The 23,839-nt window shown below is 36.1% G+C and overlaps 1 protein-coding gene across 1 annotated transcript in view; it reads right to left on the bottom strand.

Annotated features, from left to right (window-relative positions):
* LOC136035299 (nudC domain-containing protein 1-like) overlaps window positions 1-23,839 on the bottom strand; it is a 94,392-nt gene that overhangs the window by 46,934 nt on the left and 23,619 nt on the right. Inside the window, exons 5-8 of the mRNA XM_065716992.1 lie at window positions 23,618-23,800; window positions 17,134-17,341; window positions 10,694-10,838; window positions 6,368-6,496 (exon numbers count right to left, since the gene is read on the bottom strand). Of these exons, the coding sequence (XP_065573064.1) occupies window positions 6,368-6,496; window positions 10,694-10,838; window positions 17,134-17,341; window positions 23,618-23,800 (665 nt within the window). The remainder of the gene's footprint in view (window positions 1-6,367; window positions 6,497-10,693; window positions 10,839-17,133; window positions 17,342-23,617; window positions 23,801-23,839) is intronic.

The following is a 23,839-nucleotide window of genomic DNA, read 5'->3' on the forward strand; positions in this document are numbered from 1 at the left end:
ACTAAATTTGATGAAACTTATATATTTAAAATCAGCATAAAAATTCGATTCTTTTGATGTATCTATTAGTATCTAAATTCCGGTTTTTAGAGTTTCGTTTACTACTGAGCCGGGTCACTCCTTGCTACAGTTCGTTACCACGAACTGTTTGCTATTGTTGTTAAAAATACTAAACTATTAGTGTCTGGGCACTCTTGTCCGGTTGAACACATGTGATTATTGTACAAAAGAAGCCTCCCTATTTCATCAAATAAAGGGACGGACAGATGTTCTTCTCACAGGCGTCTTCTTTTAAGCGTTTCATACAATTCCAACCTCTCACCTCGGGAGTTTCGGTTGCCATGGTAAATGAAGTCACAATTATTAGCCGGACGCTAAACTTGTGGTAGATTTTAATTTTAACTCGTATTTTGATTCAACCAGACCACATTCAATTCAAATATGAATCCTTCAATAGTTTCAAAGTGAAAGGTAGATTGTAGTTTCTTTCCAATTTGACATATGCAGCAATATTTACCAAGGATTGTCAATCCGTGGTAAAATGTAACTGATTATGGTCAGTAGGTTGAAAGAGAAACAAAAAAAAAAGTTGAAGCCAAACGGAAGTTAATTTCTAAAGTTAGAGCGATTATAGTAAATTAAAGTAGGTACTGTAGAAATAATAGACGGATGAAACAGTTCCAGGAACATGAACTTTCCAGGGTCCTAGGGACAAGGACTTTAACTATGTAGGGATTGTGAAAGGGTTATAAATATGTACTAATCTGAAGATTGGGTTTGGGGACGGTTCTCAGACTTAAATAAAATCCTTTTTATTTCTAGAAGTTCCCATTTTGGCATTTATATATAAACCGCAAAAAGACTTGTTGAGCAAATTTAATTGGACAACAGAAAAACCAATTTCTTCTTTATTAATCCTAAGCTTAAGAAAAACATTATTTTCTATCTTGTTCCACTTACTGTACATCTTCTTAAGATCCTAATCCTGCTAAATAATCCTTCACAACTGTTTCATTAAAAAAGAACCACCTTTTCTTCATAAATGTCAATCCAACGACTGTAATAATAACTTCTTACAATGGTTCTTTCTAAGATTATTTTCTAAGAATCATTTCGAAGCAATTAGAAAAGAAAATTGCCGTAAGAATACTACACTTTAAGTAAAGGGGAAACGTGGAGGATTATGAGTGTCTGCTACTGTTTCTAAGTAAAAATCTATTTCTTAATAGGCTTGAGAAATCCTGAAAAGTATAAATGTAGAGGCATTAGCTTGGTTTCTGTAGGAAGCAAATTAGTTAGCATGATGATACTTTTTAGAATTAGAGATACTGAAGATAAAGTCTTAAGGGAAACACGGTGTGGGAGAGAGAATGCGTCGACCAAACTTCCACCCTTAGGTTGATAGAGAAGAGCCTGAGTCATAAAAACTATTTAGTCTACAATTTTATAGATTTTGAACAAGCGCTGATTCAGCTGATAGAAAAGCTTTAACAAAGCTGCTAGTCTTATATGTGCGAGAACAACACTACTGCGGTTAAGCACGAAAATGAGATTTAGTAGCTAGTTTCGTATTCAAGACTAGGCTAAGACTAAGAACAAGCGAAGGTGAAGAGGTGATGTTGGGTAACTAGAAGATCAATCAAGTTCACAGCTTCAGTTACCAAAGTAGTTTTATTAGCAAAGAAGGTTGGTGTAGTTAATTTGTTAAAAGAAGAATAGCCAAGGCCCAGCTTCTATTAGTTGTCCTCATTTTATGTTTCTTCGTTTTTCGGTTTTTTTTTTGTTTTGTTTTTTAGTTTGCCCTTCAGTAAAGGGCAAAACAGTAAAGTAAAGTAAAACGGCTTAGCAGACGTCTTTACCAATATCTGCATTTTCTTTTATGTTCACAGTCTGAACACATTCCTGCTTTCTGTTCCTTCTGTTTCTTTGGTAAGACCTCATTTAGTAGAAATGACGCAGTGGGTTGGAATGCCTGCACAGTAGGTGGATAAAACAGGTTGGCCACTGCTGTTAAGCGACCAAGATAACAAATACATGATTTGTTTCCATTCCTTTTGATTTTATTTATGGCAGAATAGAAAATTGTTCGACATCCCATTTCGATGGTATTTTATATACTTGAATTTCTTATATTTAAAAGGAAAGTGACAAATTTATCTTCCATCCAATGTTTCAAATATGACTTTGTTAAAGGGTAGTCACAGCTCTATCATTGCCACTCGAGAAATCGTCAAAAATATATATTTAGGTCATGTTGGTATGACCATTTAGTCTATTTTATTTTCTAGATTTTCAAGAGCCGTTGCCGTTTCAAGTCGCAGCCTCTTCTACAGTAGGCGCTTGTTGTTGGTTCTTTTTCTAGAGCTTAATTAATACAAAGGGCTCCTTTTTTTACAGCAAAAAAAAATTTGATTTTTGAAAGAAACAAATTCTAACCCGAATATTTAACAATAAAGAAGTTAGAGCCCGAAAATAAGTTTTATTACATAAAACAGAACCCCCTTCTCCTTAAAGAATCTTCTGATTCCTTAGCTCAAAAAGTCCAATGGAATACACTACAATATGATAGATATAAAAATCAACATAAACTCCCCGATAGGCAGCAGATAGCTTGCTTTTAAATATCAATTTTAATAATTTTTCATATAAATTTTTAATAATTTTTCATATCAATTTTTAAGCAATTTACTTTTTTATTATCATCTCTTCATTTACTTTTTAGGAAATATATCAGAAGGTAACGTTGATACTTCCTTTTATTCTTCACCCAGCGGGATCTCAGTTTATTGAATCTCCCCTCTAAAGACGACCTTTTCAATTTGTCATGAACAGCTGCTGATAATGTTCTTGCTTGGAATAGCATGGACAGTATCGAATTGACATTTGATTTCAACACACAGTGAAAAATAAGATCTCCCACCAAGAACGATAAAATATCTCAGCATATTACAGCCATTGAATGAGAATAATTGTAAATACCAGAACTAATACAGACAATTATTATTCGTTTTTCATCCTTAGTAACACCTGTTGAAAACCCTTAATTATTTTCTTTAGTCCCACCTCCTTCCCCCTCAACGGTACTGGTTTCTTTACTTTTCAAAACTGATGACGAAGTATATACTACCTACACTTACCAAAAAATTAATTTAAAAACAAACCACTCAAATCTTTAGACTCGACCAGTTCAAATCTAAAATACTTAATTTGGGAGCGTTTACCATCCAATTACCCAAATTAAAATATCCCCCAAGCCATTTTGCAGGGTGGTATTCTATCATAGGGTAATGCTTCTACAGAGGAACCAAAATTTCTCTGGATTAATTATTATTTAATTATAGTTATAATTAATTAATTATAATATAATTAATCATTATTATAATTAATTATTCGGATTTTGGTGACACCTCTTTTATACTCTAGTATACCCTTTAATACTCATCCGAAGTTTGAAAAATAAGACTAATATTTTTGTTCATCAAAAACAGGACTAATAATACAATAGAATAAACAGACCAATGACAGTTACATGGTTGAAAATGATTAAAAACCCTTATTTCTTTCCTTTCTTTTTCTAATGTCACTACCTCTCCTTTCAGGGGCATTAACTTCTTACTTTTCAAAAATGGTAACTGTCTTTAATTGTCTATGTAACATAAACTATCAATGGTAAAGCTGAAATCAATTATATAAATGTTACTTTTTTGCTGTTTTTCATCAAAGCTGATGTTCATAGCCAACATTCATTCGATGGTGTTTTGAATTTATAATATGTGAAATGAAATGGAAATAACAGAAACAATTTCTAACTGAGACAATTACTCGCAATGTTTGATTTTTAATTAATATATGCATTATGTTATGTCTTTGTTTAAAATTTAACTTAGAATCCTTTTCAGCAAGCAAGAGTAATATCATAATATTCAATTAATAATCAGCAAGCAAGAGTAATATCATAATATTCTCGCCCAAATTCCTTGGCTTATAAATGCAAGTTCACTTGCATAAGAGTCGAGGCAGATTGCAGGAGGCCCTTGTAGGCCTTGAATTGGACTCGTTATTTCCATTTGTCAATATGCTGCTTCCCCCTTTCTGCGATCGTGAATTAACCTGAGAGAGAACCTCCAACAGGTTGGAACCCAACTCACCGTGAATTAGCATGAGAGGGTTGACTCTAGTTCAGCGTTGTCGAGTGATAGCCATGAGAGGGAAAATTTTCAAGTAATTTAACCCGTAGTCAACCTGCGTGTGTTCCCCAGCGAGAACCTCCAACAGGTACAACTCTAGTTTGACATTTGTGAAGGGACACACATGCACGGAAAGGTGTAGCATAAATGGCAGACAGTAACAACGGCAATCAAACGGATAAAATTAACCCTTGACTGGGCTGCCCACTTAATTCAACAATCTGTCTTGGCTTTTTTCTACAATGGGCCATGACTTCCACTTTTCCCACAACTATTCCCTCTTTTGTTAAATTCAACTTAACAAATTGAATTTAACAAAAGAGGGAATAGTTGTGGGAAAAGTGGAAGTCATGGCCCATTGTAGAAAAAAGCCAAGACAGATTGTTGAATTAAGTGGGCAGCCCAGTCAAGGGTTAATTTTATCCGTTTGATTGCCGTTGTTACTGTCTGCCATTTATGCTACACCTCCCCTCTAAAGACGACCTTTTCAATTTGTCATGAACAGCTGCTGATAATGTTCTTGCTTGGAATAGCATGGACAGTATCGAATTGACATTTGATTTCAACACACAGTGAAAAATAAGATCTCCCACCAAGAACGATAAAATATCTCAGCATATTACAGCCATTGAATGAGAATAATTGTAAATACCAGAACTAATACAGACAATTATTATTCGTTTTTCATCCTTAGTAACACCTGTTGAAAACCCTTAATTATTTTCTTTAGTCCCACCTCCTTCCCCCTCAACGGTACTGGTTTCTTTACTTTTCAAAACTGATGACGAAGTATATACTACCTACACTTACCAAAAAATTAATTTAAAAACAAACCACTCAAATCTTTAGACTCGACCAGTTCAAATCTAAAATATTTAATTTGGGAGCGTTTACCATCCAATTACCCAAATTAAAATATCCCCCAAGCCATTTTGCAGGGTGGTATTCTATCATAGGGTAATGCTTCTACAGAGGAACCAAAATTTCTCTGGATTAATTATTATTTAATTATAGTTATAATTAATTAATTATAATATAATTAATCATTATTATAATTAATTATTCGGATTTTGGTGACACCTCTTTTATACTCTAGTATACCCTTTAATACTCATCCGAAGTTTGAAAAATAAGACTAATATTTTTGTTCATCAAAAACAGGACTAATAATACAATAGAATAAACAGACCAATTTTCCCTCTCATTAATATTCAGCCAAGTTGTTTCTTAATCTAACATTAAAATTGACATTTTTATTTTGCACTATTTATTGTTACTTTTTTTCTATGGTCGTACTTAAAGGTTTCCCCTGTCAATATATACTCATTTTTTTTTTATAAAATGAAATCACTTTGAAAAACATACATATCTTGTATTAAAAGCCACAATTTTCGACTGCATACTATCAAGCCTTTCTTCCGTAATAAATTCAACCTTGAAAATCAACTTTAGCATACAGCCTTGTCTCTGGTAGTAAGCACCACAAATTTCCGAAAGCATAATATCAAGCGTTTCTTCCGTAATAAATTCGGTCTCGAAAATCAACTATAGGATACGACCAAGATACGGCCTTGTCTCTGGTGGTAAACGACACAAATTTCAAAAAGCATACTATCAAGCGTTGCTTCCGTAAATTCAACCTTGAAAATCAACTTAGGATACGGCCAAGATACAGCCTTGTCTCTGGTAGTAAACACTACAAATTTCCGACAGCATACTATCAAGCGTTTCTTTCGTAATAAATTCAGCTACTCCGTAACACATTCTATAACTATAGAATGTGGCCTGGATATGGCCTTGTTGTTGGTAGTAAAAGCCGACAATTTCAGACTGCACATTATGAAGCATTACTTTCACTAATTCAGCCATAATTTATAATATGTATCACGATTTTTTTGGTCTATAGCTATAGTTCATCTTCAAAGACTTTACGGAGGAAACTTTTGATAGTAAGAAGATGGAAATCTGCAGCATTAACTACCAGAGATGTATGTTTATCAAAGTGATTTTGTTTTATAAAATGAAATAAAAGTATATTACTGGGTGAAATCTTTAATTGAGATTGGGACTGATTGCCTTAATTAGAAGTTTTATATTTTCATTTCTACGTTATCATATCTACAAATACGTGAAAAACAAAACGAATAGGCCTATCCAAGATGATTAGAAATGAAACTTACTCTGTGAGTAATGTTATGATTTTCTCCGTTCATTCGACAGAAGAAACTAAAAGCAGCGGGGTAGAGATCACATTCTTCAAGCTGTTCACTGTTAAAACCCCTTCTTTGTGTCACTTCATCTTCCCCAATCTACGAGGAAAAACCAACTATACAAATCTACAAAAATAAAAAAGTGACATGACAAATATAGAAGAGTATTAGAAAATTGTAGAAATCTGGAGATTTTGAAGGTCATGGACCCCTTACTCACTTCCCTCGACGCATGTTCCTGATGTTGTCAAATCTAAATGAATAAATTATATGCTACAGAATATTATTACTAATGGTTGGTCCATTCAGAAATGAAATTGAAAGAAACAGAACAGGAATCGCTTTCTTCGAGCTGTTCAATGCTATATCCCCTTCTTTGTGCCATTACATATTCACCAATCAATGAAGAAAAAATAAAACATATAAGCTTACCAAAAATCGAAAAACGTAATATGAAAAATATAGGAGAATATAGGAAAATTCCAAAAAACTTGGGAGTTTGAAAGTCGAAGGACCCTCTCCTCCTTACCACCTCAGCCCAAGCTCTTATCTCGTCAAAATTATACAGAATTGGGACCAAATTGAAGCTTTAGCGTAAAGAGCGAGGTATTGACGAGGGGGAGAACCCCCTAATATACGTAATAAAAATATACAAATATAGAATTTCGTTACGTAAGGTTATTCGAAAAGTTACGTATATTTATTACTAATAAAAACGTTCGTAGAAAAAGAAGTTCAATGAAAGGGGTTGTACCCTCCTCAACGCCTCGCTCTTTACGCTAAAGTTTTTATTGTTTTAAAAAGTAGAGTTGTAAGAAAGAGTCAAACTTTAGCGTAAGAGCGAGGCGTTGAGGAGTGGACAACCCCTTTCATATACGGAATAATTTCTGTTCGTTTTAAATTTTGATGTCGCTCCTTGCTTGCAGTAAAAAAAAAAAAATTTTATTATTTAATATTACTAAGGATTCGTTCTCATCCTCAAGATATTTTACTAATAAGCAGAAGTTAGCTCGACAGACTAAACTGAAAAAGCGGAGTTTTAGATCTGTTCACAGTTCAGTGTATACCTGTTCAAAAATTTCGCTGTTGAAACACGTTCTTTGCGTCACTTCATCTTTAAAATCGAATAGGGGAAAAAGAAACAAACACTCAAAACCATACTAAATAGTAGTTTAAACAGTTTTAAGTGGGTTATTGAATTAAAGGCTGATTGCTTAGCTCTTAGAGAAATAAGAGACTATATTAGTAAGAATACGAACAAGAAAAGCCATGTTTACACCGAATGTGTGGGTATATAAATGAAAGTGTGTTTCTATTTGATGTGCGAGTGCAAAACGTTTAAAGATTTAAGAGATAACGGATGTGTTCCAGGACTCAATAACCGTCAATGATCTATGAATTATTTTTATTAGTTTTTATTATTCAGCCTACAAGGGCAAATAACATTAAATGTAACCCCCTAAACGCTCAAAGTATGTAAAAGAGGCTAATATTGTATTCTGTTCTGCGCTTATTGTAATACAAATTGTTGATAACTTTTTGGTACCCGTTGCCTTGAAGCAAAAATAACAATAAATAATGAACAAAAATAACAACAAAGAAATATAAATAATGAACAGACATAATAACAAATAATTGATTATTATCAATGATAATCGAGTTTAAAAGTAAAGCTAATATCTTTGGATATTTGGGTTTTTCTTTTTGGATTTTCCTCCTACAGGATTTTCCTTTGAATTTAAAAAAGAGGGAATAGTTGTGGGAAAAGTGGAAGTCATGGCCAATTGTAGAAAAAAGCCAAGACAAATTGTTGAATTAAGTGGGCAGCCCAGTCAAGGGTTAATTTTATCCCTTTGATTGCCGTTGTTACTGTCTGCCATTTATGCTACACCTTTCCGTGCATGTGTGTCCCTTCACAAATGCCAAACTAGAGTCGTACCTGTTGGAGGTTCTGGAAAATTCTTTGGGTTATATATATATTTTTTTCTTAATATTTATTATAATTTTTTAAATGAAAGTAAAGAACAACGTTGAAACTTCGAACGAACAGAAACTATCCTAAGCATGTCGGGGGCTTCTATTCCCACAGGCCCTCCTACACTCTTTACAATGAGGTATCAATATATTATAGACCTTTTCATGACATTTCTGAATGTTGCAGCATCCAATAATATGTTAGATAATATCTGCTTGTTTGAAGTTTTAACGTCAGCCTTTGCTTTCTCTTAAAAAAATTATATTAATTTAATTCATTAAAGACGAATAGCTCTAACAAACGATGTGAATGGCAACAAAAAAATACGGTGAAAAAGACGCCATTGTGTTTTGGATTACAACAGCACTACTTGATCACGCACATTGATTGACCATTTGATTTATAATTTGTTTACCAGATTGATTGCACAGCATTATCCTACTGTTTAAGGGACTTACTGTTTACTGTTACTGCGTAAGGGAGTGTCTTGGATACCCCAACACTCCTACATAATGTCGAGAAAATGGCACCAGCTGCATTGACAGCATTGAACCCTATGATATTAAACATTTCCACCCTGAAGTGGAGTCATCCTCAACGACCTTGCATGCGCAAAAACCTGTATTTGGTAAAGCCAAAGATTATTTTTGACAAATTGAAAACATGAGGCACACCATATGTCATAAGAAACCGATTTATCACGTCATGGGAACATCATCGGTGGATAAATTATATATATATATATATATATATATATATATATATATATATATATATATATATATATATATATATATATATATATATATATCTGTTTGGGTGGTGCTTCGCACCCCCCCCCCAAGCCCCCCCGCGCGCGTAAGTCGTTACGCGCCATATTAGTTACGCACCATTGTAGTTGTGTCCCTGTGTCCCACCTGTGAATAGAGATAGATATAAATATATGTTTTTAACTACGTAAAACATGCGAATATACAACATTCTTCGCTGTCCCATTGTCTGTGCATATAAATAGATTGTCAGGTTTACTGACTCTCGAACATGCAACATATAATTGTCCATGGGAAAAACAATCCGTATTCAGATCTATACCTCATTATTCTAATGATGTGTCCCTGTGTCCCGGTCGTCATTTATATTCTCTGTGTCCCGGTTGTAATTTGTGTCCCGGTGTCCCAGTTTGTAATTTCTCTTTGAGTGTCCCGGTCGTCATTTATATTCCCTATGTCCCGGTGTCCCGGTCGTCATTTGTGTCCCGGTGTCCCGGTCTGTAATTTCTATTCGAACAATCCCTGTGTCCCGGTCGTCATTTATATATCCCGCCTGTGCCCCCGGCGTCCCCGTTGTAGTTGTGTCCCTGTCTCCCAGTCGTCATTTATATTCCCTGTGTCCCGATCGTGATTTGTGTCCGGGTGTCCCAGTCTGTAATTTCTCTTTGAGGTTCCCGGTCGTCATTTATATTCCCTCTGTCTCGGTCATCATTTGTGTCCCGGTCTGTAATTTCTCTTTGAGTGTTTTTTCTTTTTAGTTTTTTTTGTTTTTTACCTTTTTCCTTTTTTCAGTTTTCTTTTTCTTCTTTATTTTTCAGCGTCACTATGAAGGACATATCGCCGAACCTTTGTTTTTTTAACTTAAATCTGGTAGGCATTGATGACCTTATCCAAGTCAAAATCCAAAACCAATCATCATCGCTATCATTTTCAGTTTTGATATGTTTTGACTCTCGCTGTCCAGGTGGATTTTCATCTAACTGCGCGGTTTTGCGTTCTTTAGCCGCAAGCCTGTTTTCTTGCTGTTCTTGTGATTCTTCGGCACGCTTTCTTTTCTTACTTTCTCTATCAGCGTGTGCATTAGTTTAGATTAATAGCATTATTGTCAACTCTCAGACAACTATTGAGGCTACCGCTACACAAACTGTTGGCGATCATCAGATGCCCCTCTGCAACAAATACTGCCAACGGAAATCAACATGAATTCAGGAAAATGGATCACTTGCAGCACATTGGGTTGTTTCCATCCCCCCAAAACAAAGATTGACGTGTGTGACATCACTGATTGTTTGGCTCATGGGACAAATAGCAAAAAAAGAAAAAGAGAGAGAATCTGAGATCTTGCCTGAAAAATAAGGAACATTACATCTAGGAGTAAAATACTTCGTGGAGCTGAGTCTGCAGTAGTTGTTATAATACACTTTGATTTCAAGCCTATTTTTTCTCAGATAAAGGCGAGTTAAAATACAGCCTTTCGGCAAAAACTTAAAAAAATATTGTTTTCAATATTTCCAATTATGGCTTAAAAGATGTAATAAGGATTATATTTACGATTTTTTCAGAGGTCAGGTGCGCTAATTTGTCATGAATATCTGCTGCAACACTTGGATCAATTGTTTCTTCTCCCCTTGAGTCTCCTAGAACTACTTGCTTCCATTTTTCTGTTCCACTGGCTTTTGTCAATAGTATTTCGAGCCTAATAATTAAAAAAAAAATCAGGTTTGTGATTCCATCTTTTCCTGTATTTCACTCTAAAGATTCACAGGAGAGGAAGCGGTCTGGAAATTAATTTGAACTTAGTACATTTAAAAACTGCATTTGTGTAATGGTTGACTTTTATAACTTCTTTTTGATTGACATACATGTATAAATGCAAGTGATAACTGCACGAAAGTAAACTTTACATGGAAGCGGTGTGGCCCTTTTTTGAGCTGCCACAGATAGACAATCATTAGTTAGAAATGAAAACATTAATATAGCTAATATCCGGTGTTTCCTTGGCAAGGAGATCAACCTTTTATCCGTGTTATAAAACCCAGGTCAATTTTTTTCCTCTGGGTTTAATCTATACGGTGATGTCGAACACTCTACTTGTGGCTCAAATGGAATCAATAAGTTCTTTAAGAATTATTTTATTTCTGTAAGTAGACTGCTCAGTGAAGAAAAGAAATCAGCAGTTAAGTACAACGTATGAATAAATTGTGTTATACATAGAATGAGTGAATTTCTATTGAAGAAAATTTACCACTTCGGAAGTGAACCCCACTGTAAAATAGATCCCGAAATGAAATCAACAACCCTTGTTAGGAGCAAAAGTTGTAAATATTTTCTTAAATTAGCTTATTTTTGGTTGGACATTCTCAATACCAAGCGCTCAAGTGAGGTCAGCCACGTATATATTTTTGTGGTACTATAAGGATAACGTTTTTGTTATTTCGGAATTATATAAACGAAAAAAATTAGTACCTATACAAAAGAGAAGATCGACCAAATTGTAAAATGAACCAAAATGATCGAATATTCAAAGGATCTCATATCCCCCCACCAGCTCTATAAGGCAAAAAAAGTGAAATTTGACCTTTATTTAAACTTCCGAATGGAAAAGGTGGGAATGGGGAGCTCGATTCAAAAGCAAGTTGATGAACTAAATCCTCTTCGAATTTATTTAAAAAAATTACGGAAGATTTTAATAATAAAAAAAAAATATTACGACAGTTAGGACCAATATAGTTAAAAGCTCAAATCGAATTCCGATGGTCACTTATGTTCACCCAGTGATCCATTATAATTTTGAACCCATAAAACAAAAGCACAAAATTGCCCATAAAATTGACAGAAGTTGACGATTACAATGCTGTGCTATGGCTGGGATAAATATTAACGTATCAAACAGTTCGTGGTAACGAGCTGTAGTAGGCAGCGACCCGGCTCAATAGTAACAAAAACTCTAAAAAATGGAATTTCGATACCAATAGCTACATCAAAAGAATCACATTTAATGCTGATTTAAAATATGTAAGTTTCATTAAGTTTAGTCTTACCCATCAAAAGTTACGAGCCTGAGAAAATTTGCGTTATTTTAGAAAATAGGGGGAAACGCCCCCTAGAAGTCATAGAATCTTAACGAAAATCACACCATCAGATTCAGCGTATCAGAAAACCCTATTGTAGAAGTTTCAAGCTCTTATCTACAAAAATGTGGAATTTTGTATTTTTTGCCAGAAGGCAGATCACGGATGCGTGTTTATTTGTTTGTTTGTTTGTTTTGTTTTTTTTCCAGGGGTGATCGTATCGACCCAGTGGTCCTAGAATGTTGCAAGAGGGCTCATTCTAACGGAAATGAAAAGTTCTAGTGCCCTTTTTAGGTGACCAAAAAATTGGAGGGCATCTAGGCCCCCTCCCACGCTAATTATTTTCCCAAAGTCAACGGATCAAAATTCTGAGATAGCCATTTTATTCAGCGTAGTCAAAAAACCTTATAACTATGTCTTTGGGGACGACTTACTCCCCCATAGTCCCCATGGGAGGGGCTACAAGTTACAAATTTTGACCAGTGCTTACATATAATAATGCTTATTGGGAAGTGTAGAGACGTTTTCAGGGGGATTTTTTGGTTAGGGGGAGGGGTTGACAAGAGGGGGATATGTTGGGGAACTTTCCATCGAGGAATTTGTCATGGGGAAAGAAAATTTCCATGAAGGGAGCGCAATATTTTCTAGCATTATTTAAAAAAAAAATGAAAAAATAAATATGAAAAGTTTTTTCTACTGGAAGCAAGGAGCAGCATTAAAACTTAAAACGAACAGAAATTATTACGCATATGAGGGGCTCACCTCCTCCTAATGCCTCGCTCTTTACGCTAAAGTATTTTTAGTGATTTCAACTATTTATTCTACAGCTTTTGTGATTCAGGGGTCATTCTTAATGAATTGGGACAAAATTTAATCTTTATTCTAAAGAGCGAGGTACTGACGAGGGGGTAAACCTCTCTTTGTAATAAAAACATGAGATTACAAAAGTTCGTAACGTAAGCTAATTTATAAGTTATGTCTATCTTTTACTAATAAAAACATTCGTAAAAAATTAAAAGTTCTAGTTGCCTTTTTAAGTAACCAAAAAATCGCAGGGTAACTAGGCTTCCTCCACCGTTCCTTTTTTTCTCAAAATTATTCGATCAGAACTATGAGAAAGCCATTTAGCCCCAAAATAAAATAAACTTGCAAATTTAGTGTTAATTATTCCTCTGCGGAGAGCCAAAATCAAAACATGCATTGATTCAAAACGTTCAGAAATTAAATAAAAAAAAACAGTTTTTACTGTTTTAAAAAGCAGAGTTAAAAGAAAGAATCAAACTTTAGCGTAGAGAGCGGGGCGTTGATGAGGAAGCAGCCCCTTTCATATACGAAGTAATTTCTGTTCGTTTTAAGTTTTAATGTCGCTCTTTACTTTCAGCTAAAAAAAAACTTGTTTTTTTATTTAATCAAGGACATTAAAAGTGAAGCCTGATTCTTAAATTGGTTAAATGGAAACTTGCATAATCATAAATCGACAATTCAGTTTTTCTTTTTTTTCTCTTTTTTAAACCTTCATATGCAATTATGCAGTTTTTGGAAGTAGTGGGTATCATATTTAAAAAAAGAAAGTATAGGAGTATACCCTTGAAACTGCATAGCCTTGAAACTGTGTTCTTTTTTGGGAATCAAGCGATTATTATGGTTTAAATTTTTAAGGACAAAGGGTGTTTTCAAATAGTTAAGTTTACTTAATTATTTACGTGGCCCAGCAACGCAATACTGACAAAATACCACCCAAAAAACTTAATAATTTTGAAACTACCACATGAAACATATTGGAAAGTAGTGCATTCAGTAACGGATATCCTTGATGCTTCAAACCAAGATCAGTAGCCAAACAATACTAAGTATTGTTTAAGTCGTGTTGTAATTACGTCACTCATTCTTTACAGCAAAGATCAATTTTGTCACGTTTTAGGGTTAAAAGAAAATGCTCTACGACAACAGAGGATAGGATATTTCAATGACACTGATTACATTGACTTGATTATTAGGAATATTAATTGAGAATGAAGATGCTAATTGACATTCGCAACATTACAGAGCCAAAAGTAATTCCCTAAAGTCTAATTTAAATGCATGCTTAGCTAAATATTAATTTCTTCACATAATAATTATTTACCAATCATATTTCACTACCCCTTTTACAGGCAGCCTGATTGGTTCAAAGTGAAGATGGAGGCAGGGATCTTGATGTCCAGCTAGGCACACGTGTGCAGTTTCAAAGTTTTTAAGTTTTAATCTAAGTTTTTACACAAAATCTTACCGTTTGTTGACCTGTAGAACTATGAACTATATACGTTAAGGTGCCGTTTCGTATAAATCAAAGTTACTGTACAAACTAAGATTAATATAAAATTGTCCTTTTAAATTGAAACCACAGGATTTAACAAAAATAGCATACTAAAACCTGCAGAGAAAACAAACCTAGACGAAAATGTTAGTAAATATTTAATTATAAATTTATTAACAATTTTTTTTCAACGAGAAAAATGTTGATGGAACTTAAGCATAAAGATTAAAGATCAAACAGAAGAATATAAAAAAAAACATTTAAAAAATAGTTGTAAACGACTTTCGCGCTTTACAGTTTTTTAAATTTGGTCTGAAGCACTCAGAAAAATTAAAACGTTTCCGGGAATTGTCGACAATGAACGATTGTAAGATAATAAATGAGATGCTGCAAGCTAACAAACAATTTTTAGTAACAATTAAGGTGGCAGTAAGAGGCGCATATTAATGATTAGAATCCCGGAAGTGCTAGTACGTCAGTGGTCTCAAATTCTGGCATCAAGTCTCCTGTTTTTTTCTTTCTAATCGTTCTTATAAATTCCCCTTAGAATCTCCGTTCACGAGATGGTAAGTATCCGGTTACGGTTAAGTATCTCTTAGATGATATTAAGGAATTGGAGTTGAAGAAAGAAGCATAATTCACTCTGCTCTAAAACCAATTTCAGATGGAATTGTCCGAGTAGGCCTATCCCTTAATTCCAACATGCTGTAATTTATGTAAAAATACACTAAAATTTAGCCTGCAGAAAAAAAACACGAGAATAACTTATTTTGAAAGTTGCAAACATTTTCGCATCGTGACAGTTCAGGTTTAGGACCCCTCCCCACCCTAATAGGTAAGTTTGTAGAATATTATGTACCGACAAAGTTGCGAATTAGCCAAAGCATCGGAGAGTAGCAAATAGAGGTAGAGTTTTTACAGACTTTTCAGGGCGACCTGGAGAATTTCCCCACTTTGAAGATTGCTTCAGGATTCCAGGTTACCGGGAATATACTCCTGATCAAACCAGGAGTCCAGGTTTCTACAAATTATTTTCAAAATGATTTTTCAAACTTCCTATGATTACATCTTGCACCTCTTCTAAACAATTGGGTTGCTTCAGCTTTGATGGTCTCCAGTGGATCAATAATTTCACCCATTGTCAATAGGTAAACAACAGGTGGATTGAGACGCAGGGGTGGGGTGAGTATTGATGAGTCATGAAGACTGGATTTGAAAAAAAATCATTATTTAATTATGTACAATTTTAATTATTAGGTGTGTGGACTTTCACGCGGCAGCAAAACCTTGTGGGTTTTTCCCCAGCAAGAAAGCGTTTTTTATTATTATTTGTGATTGTTAAAAATGAAAATTTGAATTTGAACTTACACAGAAATTCCGCTGAAATATTCCATCGCTTCGATATAAGGTTTACCAGAAAAACTGAAAATCAACCTTTATTCAACATGATCGCCCCAAAGTTCGCAGGATCTCAAGTCCTTAAAATGTATCAATATACAAAGGCAAATCGAACCACTCTAAAACCCAGCTTAAAAAAGATAAGACAGGTAGGTCTAGGCTATATTTGCCTTTACAAAATCATTAAACCCTTAATGAAAAAGATTATTTTTACGAAAACAAGTAATCCCAAAAATTTTCCACTAGGATATTCACTTATGTTACACAAGCAGGAACCGAATGAAGATGATATTATCAAAAAAAAAAACAAAAAAAAAAAAACAGACAATAAAAAATACACATAATCTGAACCAACTCACTAGTAGGTAAAAATAAAGCTCCAGTAAAATCATCTACCTTTCCTTCAAAAGTTTGCATATTTAAAATTCACGTTAATAACCAAAAAAAAATTATCTGGTTGGGGGAATCAGGGCAGATTAAAGGAGGAGGAAGAGGAATTATAAGATAAGATGTTTATTTCAAAAAATATCTATCACAAGCCGACAAAGGGCCGAATTCGGACTTCAGAGTCGACAAATCATATGGTTGCACTAAAACTGGCAAAAATGCAAAAAAACAACAATGAAAAAAAAATCATCACGAGTAATCATTTATGAGTCAATAATTAAACTGTAATAAGTCAATTAAAAAGTTAAAAAGATAAAAACTGGTCAAAGTAGACTTAAACAAATACAAGACTGAAAAGAATGAAAAGAGATATTAAAAAAAGAGGAAGGGGAGAAAAACAAGTGAATAAATACAAAAAAGAACAAGACATAAATATATATGCAAATTAAAAGGGACACTGAAAAAAGTGCCTGAAATTTAACAAAAATCATCATGGCATGGAAATGGCACATTTAAGATTTTTTTAAACATTACAGACTTGCCAACCATATAAACGGTAAACATTGACGGGAAATTAGGGACTCGCTCTCTCTAAAAAGTTCCCAATGCCAAATGGTTTTACAATTTGACAAAATCCATTCAAGCCACCAGCCAGGCCTAAACATGCTTTACCTAAATAAAATAAAGATTTTGGAAAAGGGTGAATCATGAAGGGATAGTTTTAAATAATGCAACTTTATGAGATAAATAACATAAAACAAGCTTTATTTTAACTTTCAATCCAACGGCCTGGCCTGAAAATAGACTGAAAATTTTTAAAAGTAAATAAATAAGCTTACTTTTGATCAGAAAGCACATATGTGGATGCATCAGGCTGGCATATTCCTCCTAATTCCCCTTCGAGGAGAGGGCTACCTTTGAAAGATACATGAATTTGACGAGGATGAACTTCAAAATTTATATGTTGTCTAATAGCACCAGAGGGAAGATTGAAGTAGACAGTGACATCTTCAGGTGTTTGAAACCAAAGATAATCCGGCTTGGATTCTGGAAAATGATATAAAATAAATAAATGATCAAAAGAGTCAAATAAATGAAAAAACCAAAGAAGTAAACGAATAACCATCTACAACAATCATCTGCTTCACTCTTTAATAAACATAGCCAAAATTAGACGTACGGCTGAAGATCTTTGATACGTTCCATTGTCAATCGTTCTTAACTCTCAGTCGTGTCTCAACAAATTGTAACTCTGCTACACCTTAGCTTTCAGATTCAAATCGGTGCTACAAACCTGACATTCACAAATTTGGTACTTATTTTTGTAATTACACCGAACAAACACTATGATGAGGAAAGATGGTACTAAACTGAAAATAAATTGTCACTTTGCATCGATGTCATTAGAGAAATTCATCATATTCCACGTCAGCGCCACCCGTTCTACAAACCATTCACCTGTTTCCTTGCACTTTCATGGACTTGCTTTTCGAATAATCCATCACCATCTACTTAGTCTTAGCTTAATTGGCCAGTATACACCAAACTTTAAGCATGACTTCAATTTCCTATTAAACGTGGACAACTTGAAGATGAAAGATAATCTAATACAGCATATTTACGAGAAAATTGTATAGTATTGTTTAAGGGATTGTTTTAATGCTGTTTAAGGGTTGATTTATACAATAAGGAATTAAAATAATAATGTGATTTGAAAAACAATAAATGACTTAGAATTTGTGAATTTCTATAATTATCTAAAAAAAAGATAGTTTATGAAATATCCTCATACATCAAGACAACTCAGGCGCATGAAAGAGTATATGGCAGTGACCCTCCCTCGTGTTCAGTTACGCGGATTATCATATTATATTCAGTTAAAGGGGCACCCTGCGGTTTGGAAGCCATAAATGAGAGATTCCCTCTTGATCAAGCCAACTTGATCAAGCAAGGCCTTTGCTCACCAACAGTTTAAATAAATAGATTTTGATTTAATTCCAGCCTATGAATTTTATTCGTAGGGCTAGAAAAGAGGAACGTACTCTACATTTAACTGGCAAACATATGGTGCCACCTATCTGAAAATATGAACAGAAATAAGAAGCAGCAGCAAATCAGTTAGAGGACTAGCCACAGCATTAAGATCCAAACAACCAAATTATACCATTATTATTGCCCCTATGATAAAACCATACCCTTTTAACGTGTGTGTTTCGAAACAAACAAAACCAAGTGTAAAAAAATAACAAGGCTATCTGTCTAAGTTTATCTCCAAAGTAGTTGATACTTTCTCAAACAGAGTAATTTTTGCTTGTACAGCGTACACGCAACAAATTACAAACAGCGTGATGTCACACTCCAAAGTAGTTGTTGATTGCGAGGCCTGGCCTCACAGGCAATCCTAGACCTTACGACAATTAAAATCGCAAGCTAAGTTTTGTCAAGTTTCCCCTTTCCAACTCTTTACTAATTGTAAGTTTTATTCGTATATACGCACCCATAAGGAATTATGGGGGGGGTTCTCATTGTGGTTATTCTAAAAAAAAACTTCTGTTTTCGAAGGTGCACTTTGCATATTCTTTAGAAACTGTTAAACAAACATACAAAGTTAAGGTTAGAACCAGGATACCAAACTGTTAAGCTTGGAAAAAAATACGCAAATTAGGCATGTGAATAGCATAAATCCCAACACTAATACCAGTAGAGAGTAATGAGTTGCATTTCTTCCATTGATATAGAAAATTTTAAGTGAGTCAGACTTTTATCTATTTTTTATGTCATTCCTTCCTGAGGTCTCGGCCATACTCGTAGAACGTTCTGTGGCCACTCCTCTTGCTAGCTAATGCATAAGTGCTCGGTACATTGCTCTGTCCGGTGCGATACGTGATAACTGGGCTATCACGACGCTGTCAAAGTGAAAGTTCTCCATCCATCGTTTTCATTGTCTGCCTCGTGGACGAAGGCCATGGAGGGATCCTTTCAAGGGCAATTTTCGGAAGACGGCTCAGCTCCAGTCACTTGACGGGGCCGAACCAGCGCAGTTGCTGTTTTTTGATTATACTGAGAATTTTTCAGTAAACTGCAGCTTTTGACGTACTCCCACATTTTTGATTCGGTCAGAGTATTTTATTCTAGCAATATGACGGAGGCATCTCATCTCGAAAGCTAGAAGTTTTCTTTCGTCTTCGGTTTTCAGAGTCCATGTTTCGCATCCATAAGTAACTATGAGCATTACTAAAGTATTGAATAGGCGCATTTTGAGCTTGTTAGATAGGTGGTTACTTCTCCAGATGTTGGCTAGTCTTCGGAAGCTAGAGCTAGCAAGTGCAAGTTGATGTTTCACGTCACAGCGATTATCTGAGGAGAGTTGGCTACCAAGGTACAGGAATTGGTCAGCCGTTTAAACCTGACTGCCGCCTAATGTGATAATCGTTGGGTTGTCTAGTTCATGTCTCGTAGTTACACTGAATTTGGTCTTGCTGGTATTGATCTCCATCCCGAATGGCTTTGTGGTATTGTAGAGTTTATTAGTTTGTACCAACAGTTCTTGTGTAGAGTTGGCTAGCACATCAACATCATCAGCGTAGGCAAGATTGTCTATTAGCAGCCCTCCTATTGCCGCGCCATATTCTAACTGCATCAGTGAACGGCATTTAGAAAGAGGTTGGGGTGATGTGGTAATAAGATGCAACCCTGGAGTATTCCTGATGAAGTTGGGAACTCTTCTGACAACCCATCAACAGTTATTACTTGGGCTCAGAGCTGGTCGTACAGACTCTTGATTATTAGGACTATCTCATAAGGAATTTGAGGATGTAAAGGAGGTGGATAGTGATAGCAAAGGAGGATAGTGAAGGAGAATACATCAGAGTCCATCGCGCCATATCAGGTCAAATGCCTGACGGAAATGAACGAATAGTCGGTAGATTTCTTGGTTGAATTTGATGTCTCGTTCCATGAGTTGTCGGGCGACAAATTGTCTAATAGATTATTGGTCTCCAGAACGGAAGCCGGCCTTATATCCTCCAATGACAAAGGCAGTTGTTGCTTGTATGCGTCGGAGTAGGATCATGTCACAACAAGTGACTGATGGCTCGTGAGGTTGATCGGACGGTAATTTCCACACTCTTTGTTTGTCCCCTTTTTGTGAATGGGTACAATGACAGCCTTGCACCACTGAAGGGGTACGTGGCCGATTCCCACAAAACAGACCCAATGCCACGGTACAGATCACTTACATCATCCGATCTGACGTTAATAAGTTCAGTAGTGACCCCGTCTGGACCAGAGGCTTTTTCTTATTTAAGCGACTTGATTACTGACTCGGGTTTCTGATTTGAGTGGGGTAGAGGTCTTGGTCGGGTATGGGGAAGCGAGTTAGTCTTTCAGGATCCGCAGCTACTGGGGGATTCAGCTTATCGTTAAAGTATTCTTTCCATCTTTCAAGTTTCACCTTTGAATCGCTTGTTTCATTTCCGTCTCTGTCCAGGATCATTAATATTTGCGGCTCATTTTTCCGGCTTAACTCGCGTACCATTCTGAAAACTGCTCTTCTGTTCCCCTTCTTGGACAGTACTTCGTAGTCTTTGCATTTCTTCTGCAGCTGATTAGGTAGTGCCTTTCTGGTCTCTCGCTCTACTCTACTCTTGAGCAGCTTGTAAGTATCCCGGCTGTGGCGGTCCAACTCATTGCAAAAAAGTCGCTTATCCTTGCATAGCGTAATGATCTAATCTGTGATCCATGGTTGTTCATTGGGAGTTTTCCGTCCCAGGATGTCATTCGCTGTATTTATGATTGCTGATCTCATTAGCGGTGTTCAAGGGAAAATAGTTTTCCAGGATCTCTCAGAATTCGTCAGATAGAGTGGAAGTTTAGGTCTGCCTTTTTCAGGATCCCGCAGCAGACACACGCGGAATCTTGGGATTTTTTTTTTCTTTTGCAATTTTCTCATTCTTAGCTTGAACCTTGACATCAGGATACTATGGTCGGAGTCGAAGTCAGCTGAAGATAGTGCTACTGTGTCTAGTACGGAGGACTTCCAGCGCTTCGATATCAGCATATAATCAGTCATGTTCTGGGTTTTACCGTCTGGGTATCTCTAGGTCACTTTACGTCGATGGAGGTGTTTGAACATTGTGTTCGTACGAATAACTCGTTTTCTCGACAGAAGTCGATCAATCGTTCGCCTCTCACATTGCGTTTTCCGTAACCAAAAGTCCACAATATACTGGGCCGACCAGTATTATCCGTACCTAGTACAGCGTTGAAGTCCCCCAAAGCAATCGGCACGTCTTTTAAATGGACTTGGTCGATGATGTTTTGAAGTGTGAAATAGAATTCATCACATTCTTCCATACTTTTGATGGAGTTTGGGGCATAGAATTGGATGACAGAGATATTCTTGGTAGCTCCTTTAAGTCGTAAGAAAGCTATTCTTTATCAGACTGGGATGAAAGAGATCACAGATTTTTTGGCAGTTGATGATACGAAGAATCCTACACCTTGTCGATGAACTTCCTTGCCGCCGGACAACAAGAGGAAGACATCAGAGAGGTTTTCCTCACTCTTTCGGGGGAGGTGAGTATTAGAGAGGCCGATAACATCTTAGAGAACTAAGATGTACCTCTATAGTTCTCTAAGGGCAAGATCTAGTTTCCACAGTTTGGCAAGTGTTCGGATGTTTAGCATGCCCAAGCGTAGGGTGGTTTTGTCGGAACAGAACAACCGTGTGGATTTTCGCCCCAAGTGAGGGTTGTCCTAGGTCTAAGATCGTCGGCTGTCCCGGACGCGGTAGATTCATCGGTATTCCGGACGCTGTAGCACGTAAAATCGCATTATCATCATCCAAAATTGACGAGGTGAGTCTCAGAGAGGCCGATAACATCTCAGTTGTACCTCTATAGTTCTCTAAGGGGCAAGATCTAGTTTTCACAGTTTGGCAAGTGTTCGGATGTTTAACGTGCCCAAGCGTAGGGTGGTTTTGCCGGAACAGAACAACCGTGTGGATATTCGCCGCAAGTGGGGGTTGTCCCGGGTCTAGGATCGTTGGCTGCCCCGGACGCGGTAGATTCATCGGTTACCCCAGACGTAGTATCAGATGTTTGCATAATATTGAGCCCTTTCTTCGTTCAAGAGCGGTGGTTTTTTGGCTAAATAGGTGGTGGTGGCAAGCAACTTCTCTCCACCACCTTGCAGAGACCGTTGTCCGTATTCCGGATCCTCCGCCCCTCCACAGTTGTCTTTCTATAGGGTATCCTCCCACGATGGTGTTCTGCTTCAATATGCAATTTAACCCATTGCTGGAGAAGGCTTGTAACTGACGGGACGTGTCCACACGCAGGTGAGACCTGCTGAGTGTACACCCGAGGGGCCTTCTTTCTCCTCCACCTGTATTTACAGCCGCTGGGCAAGAGTGTCCCAGTTTCAATTGAAAACCCCAGGGACTGAGATCCCCTTGGTCCACGCCTCCTACTGAATGGAGGTACCCTACATATCTACCCAATATTTAGGGTATAATGCTTCATTATTACAAATTACTAGTACTTATCATTAGGGAGAAACTGACAAAGTCAGAAGTTTTGTCAACAACGCTGATCACATTCAACCCAGATCATTTTAAGAGGAACGTTAAAATCTATCTTTCAACAAAGCGTATAAAAATTGTCCAAAATTTCAGCATACAACAACATTTTCGTGCAAAAAAGACATTTTAGCAATTTAAATAATATTTCCAAGTCTATGCGTCATGGGAGTTTACGGCTGCCATAAAATGTACTAATTGAGCCAGTGAAAGTCATATCTGTTTCAAAGGTCAAAAGGAAGTAATAGTCCGAACGAAAAATAGTTTCCAATGTCGTTTCAGGAAAACCGATTTCATATGTGAAAACTATCCTGTATCTAATGACACTAATTCTAACCTGACTTTTCATGTAAATTTAAAGGTATTGTTAAGGTTGCCTTCTTACTAGTCAACCAAATTCCTTTTTTATTATTTTGCCTTTTAAGGGACGTATTGGCCTAGTTTTATGTGAAAATATCTCCCTTCTTGCCGCTTCCGTATTCTTTGGCAGGAAAACGCAGCAGTGTCAACCTAGAACGTGTCGGAGGGTAGAGGAAATTAAAAAAGACTTTACCTCTTTCCATCTAGGGCACCTTATTATAAATTTTAAGAAAATCTTAAGAAAACGGATAAAGTTGACACACCTAAGTTGATTCTGCTTTTTGTCACATCCGTAAGGACAGAGCTGTTATTCGACAGAGAAACGTAGATTTGCGTACCAAGAGTTTGTTGATGAGACTAGATGAAAATTTAAAAAACATTACCCTTTTCTTCCTCAAGTTCTTTCATTTCAATCTCAGGAGGTTTCAGACTGTCATAGACCATCGCAAAAGGTTCTTGAGCAATGAATGCAACTGACTCTCCTTTTGGAAGGAGGGAGGCAAAATCCACTCCCTTAGAAAAAGCCAAACGTCGAATTCTTCCCCAACTCCATCCAGTAGCACCATCTAAGAAAAACATGAAACGCACTTTACTACTTTTTCAAC

The sequence above is a fragment of the Artemia franciscana genome, chromosome 14, assembly GCF_032884065.1.
Source record: "Artemia franciscana chromosome 14, ASM3288406v1, whole genome shotgun sequence".
NCBI lineage: Eukaryota > Metazoa > Arthropoda > Branchiopoda > Anostraca > Artemiidae > Artemia > Artemia franciscana.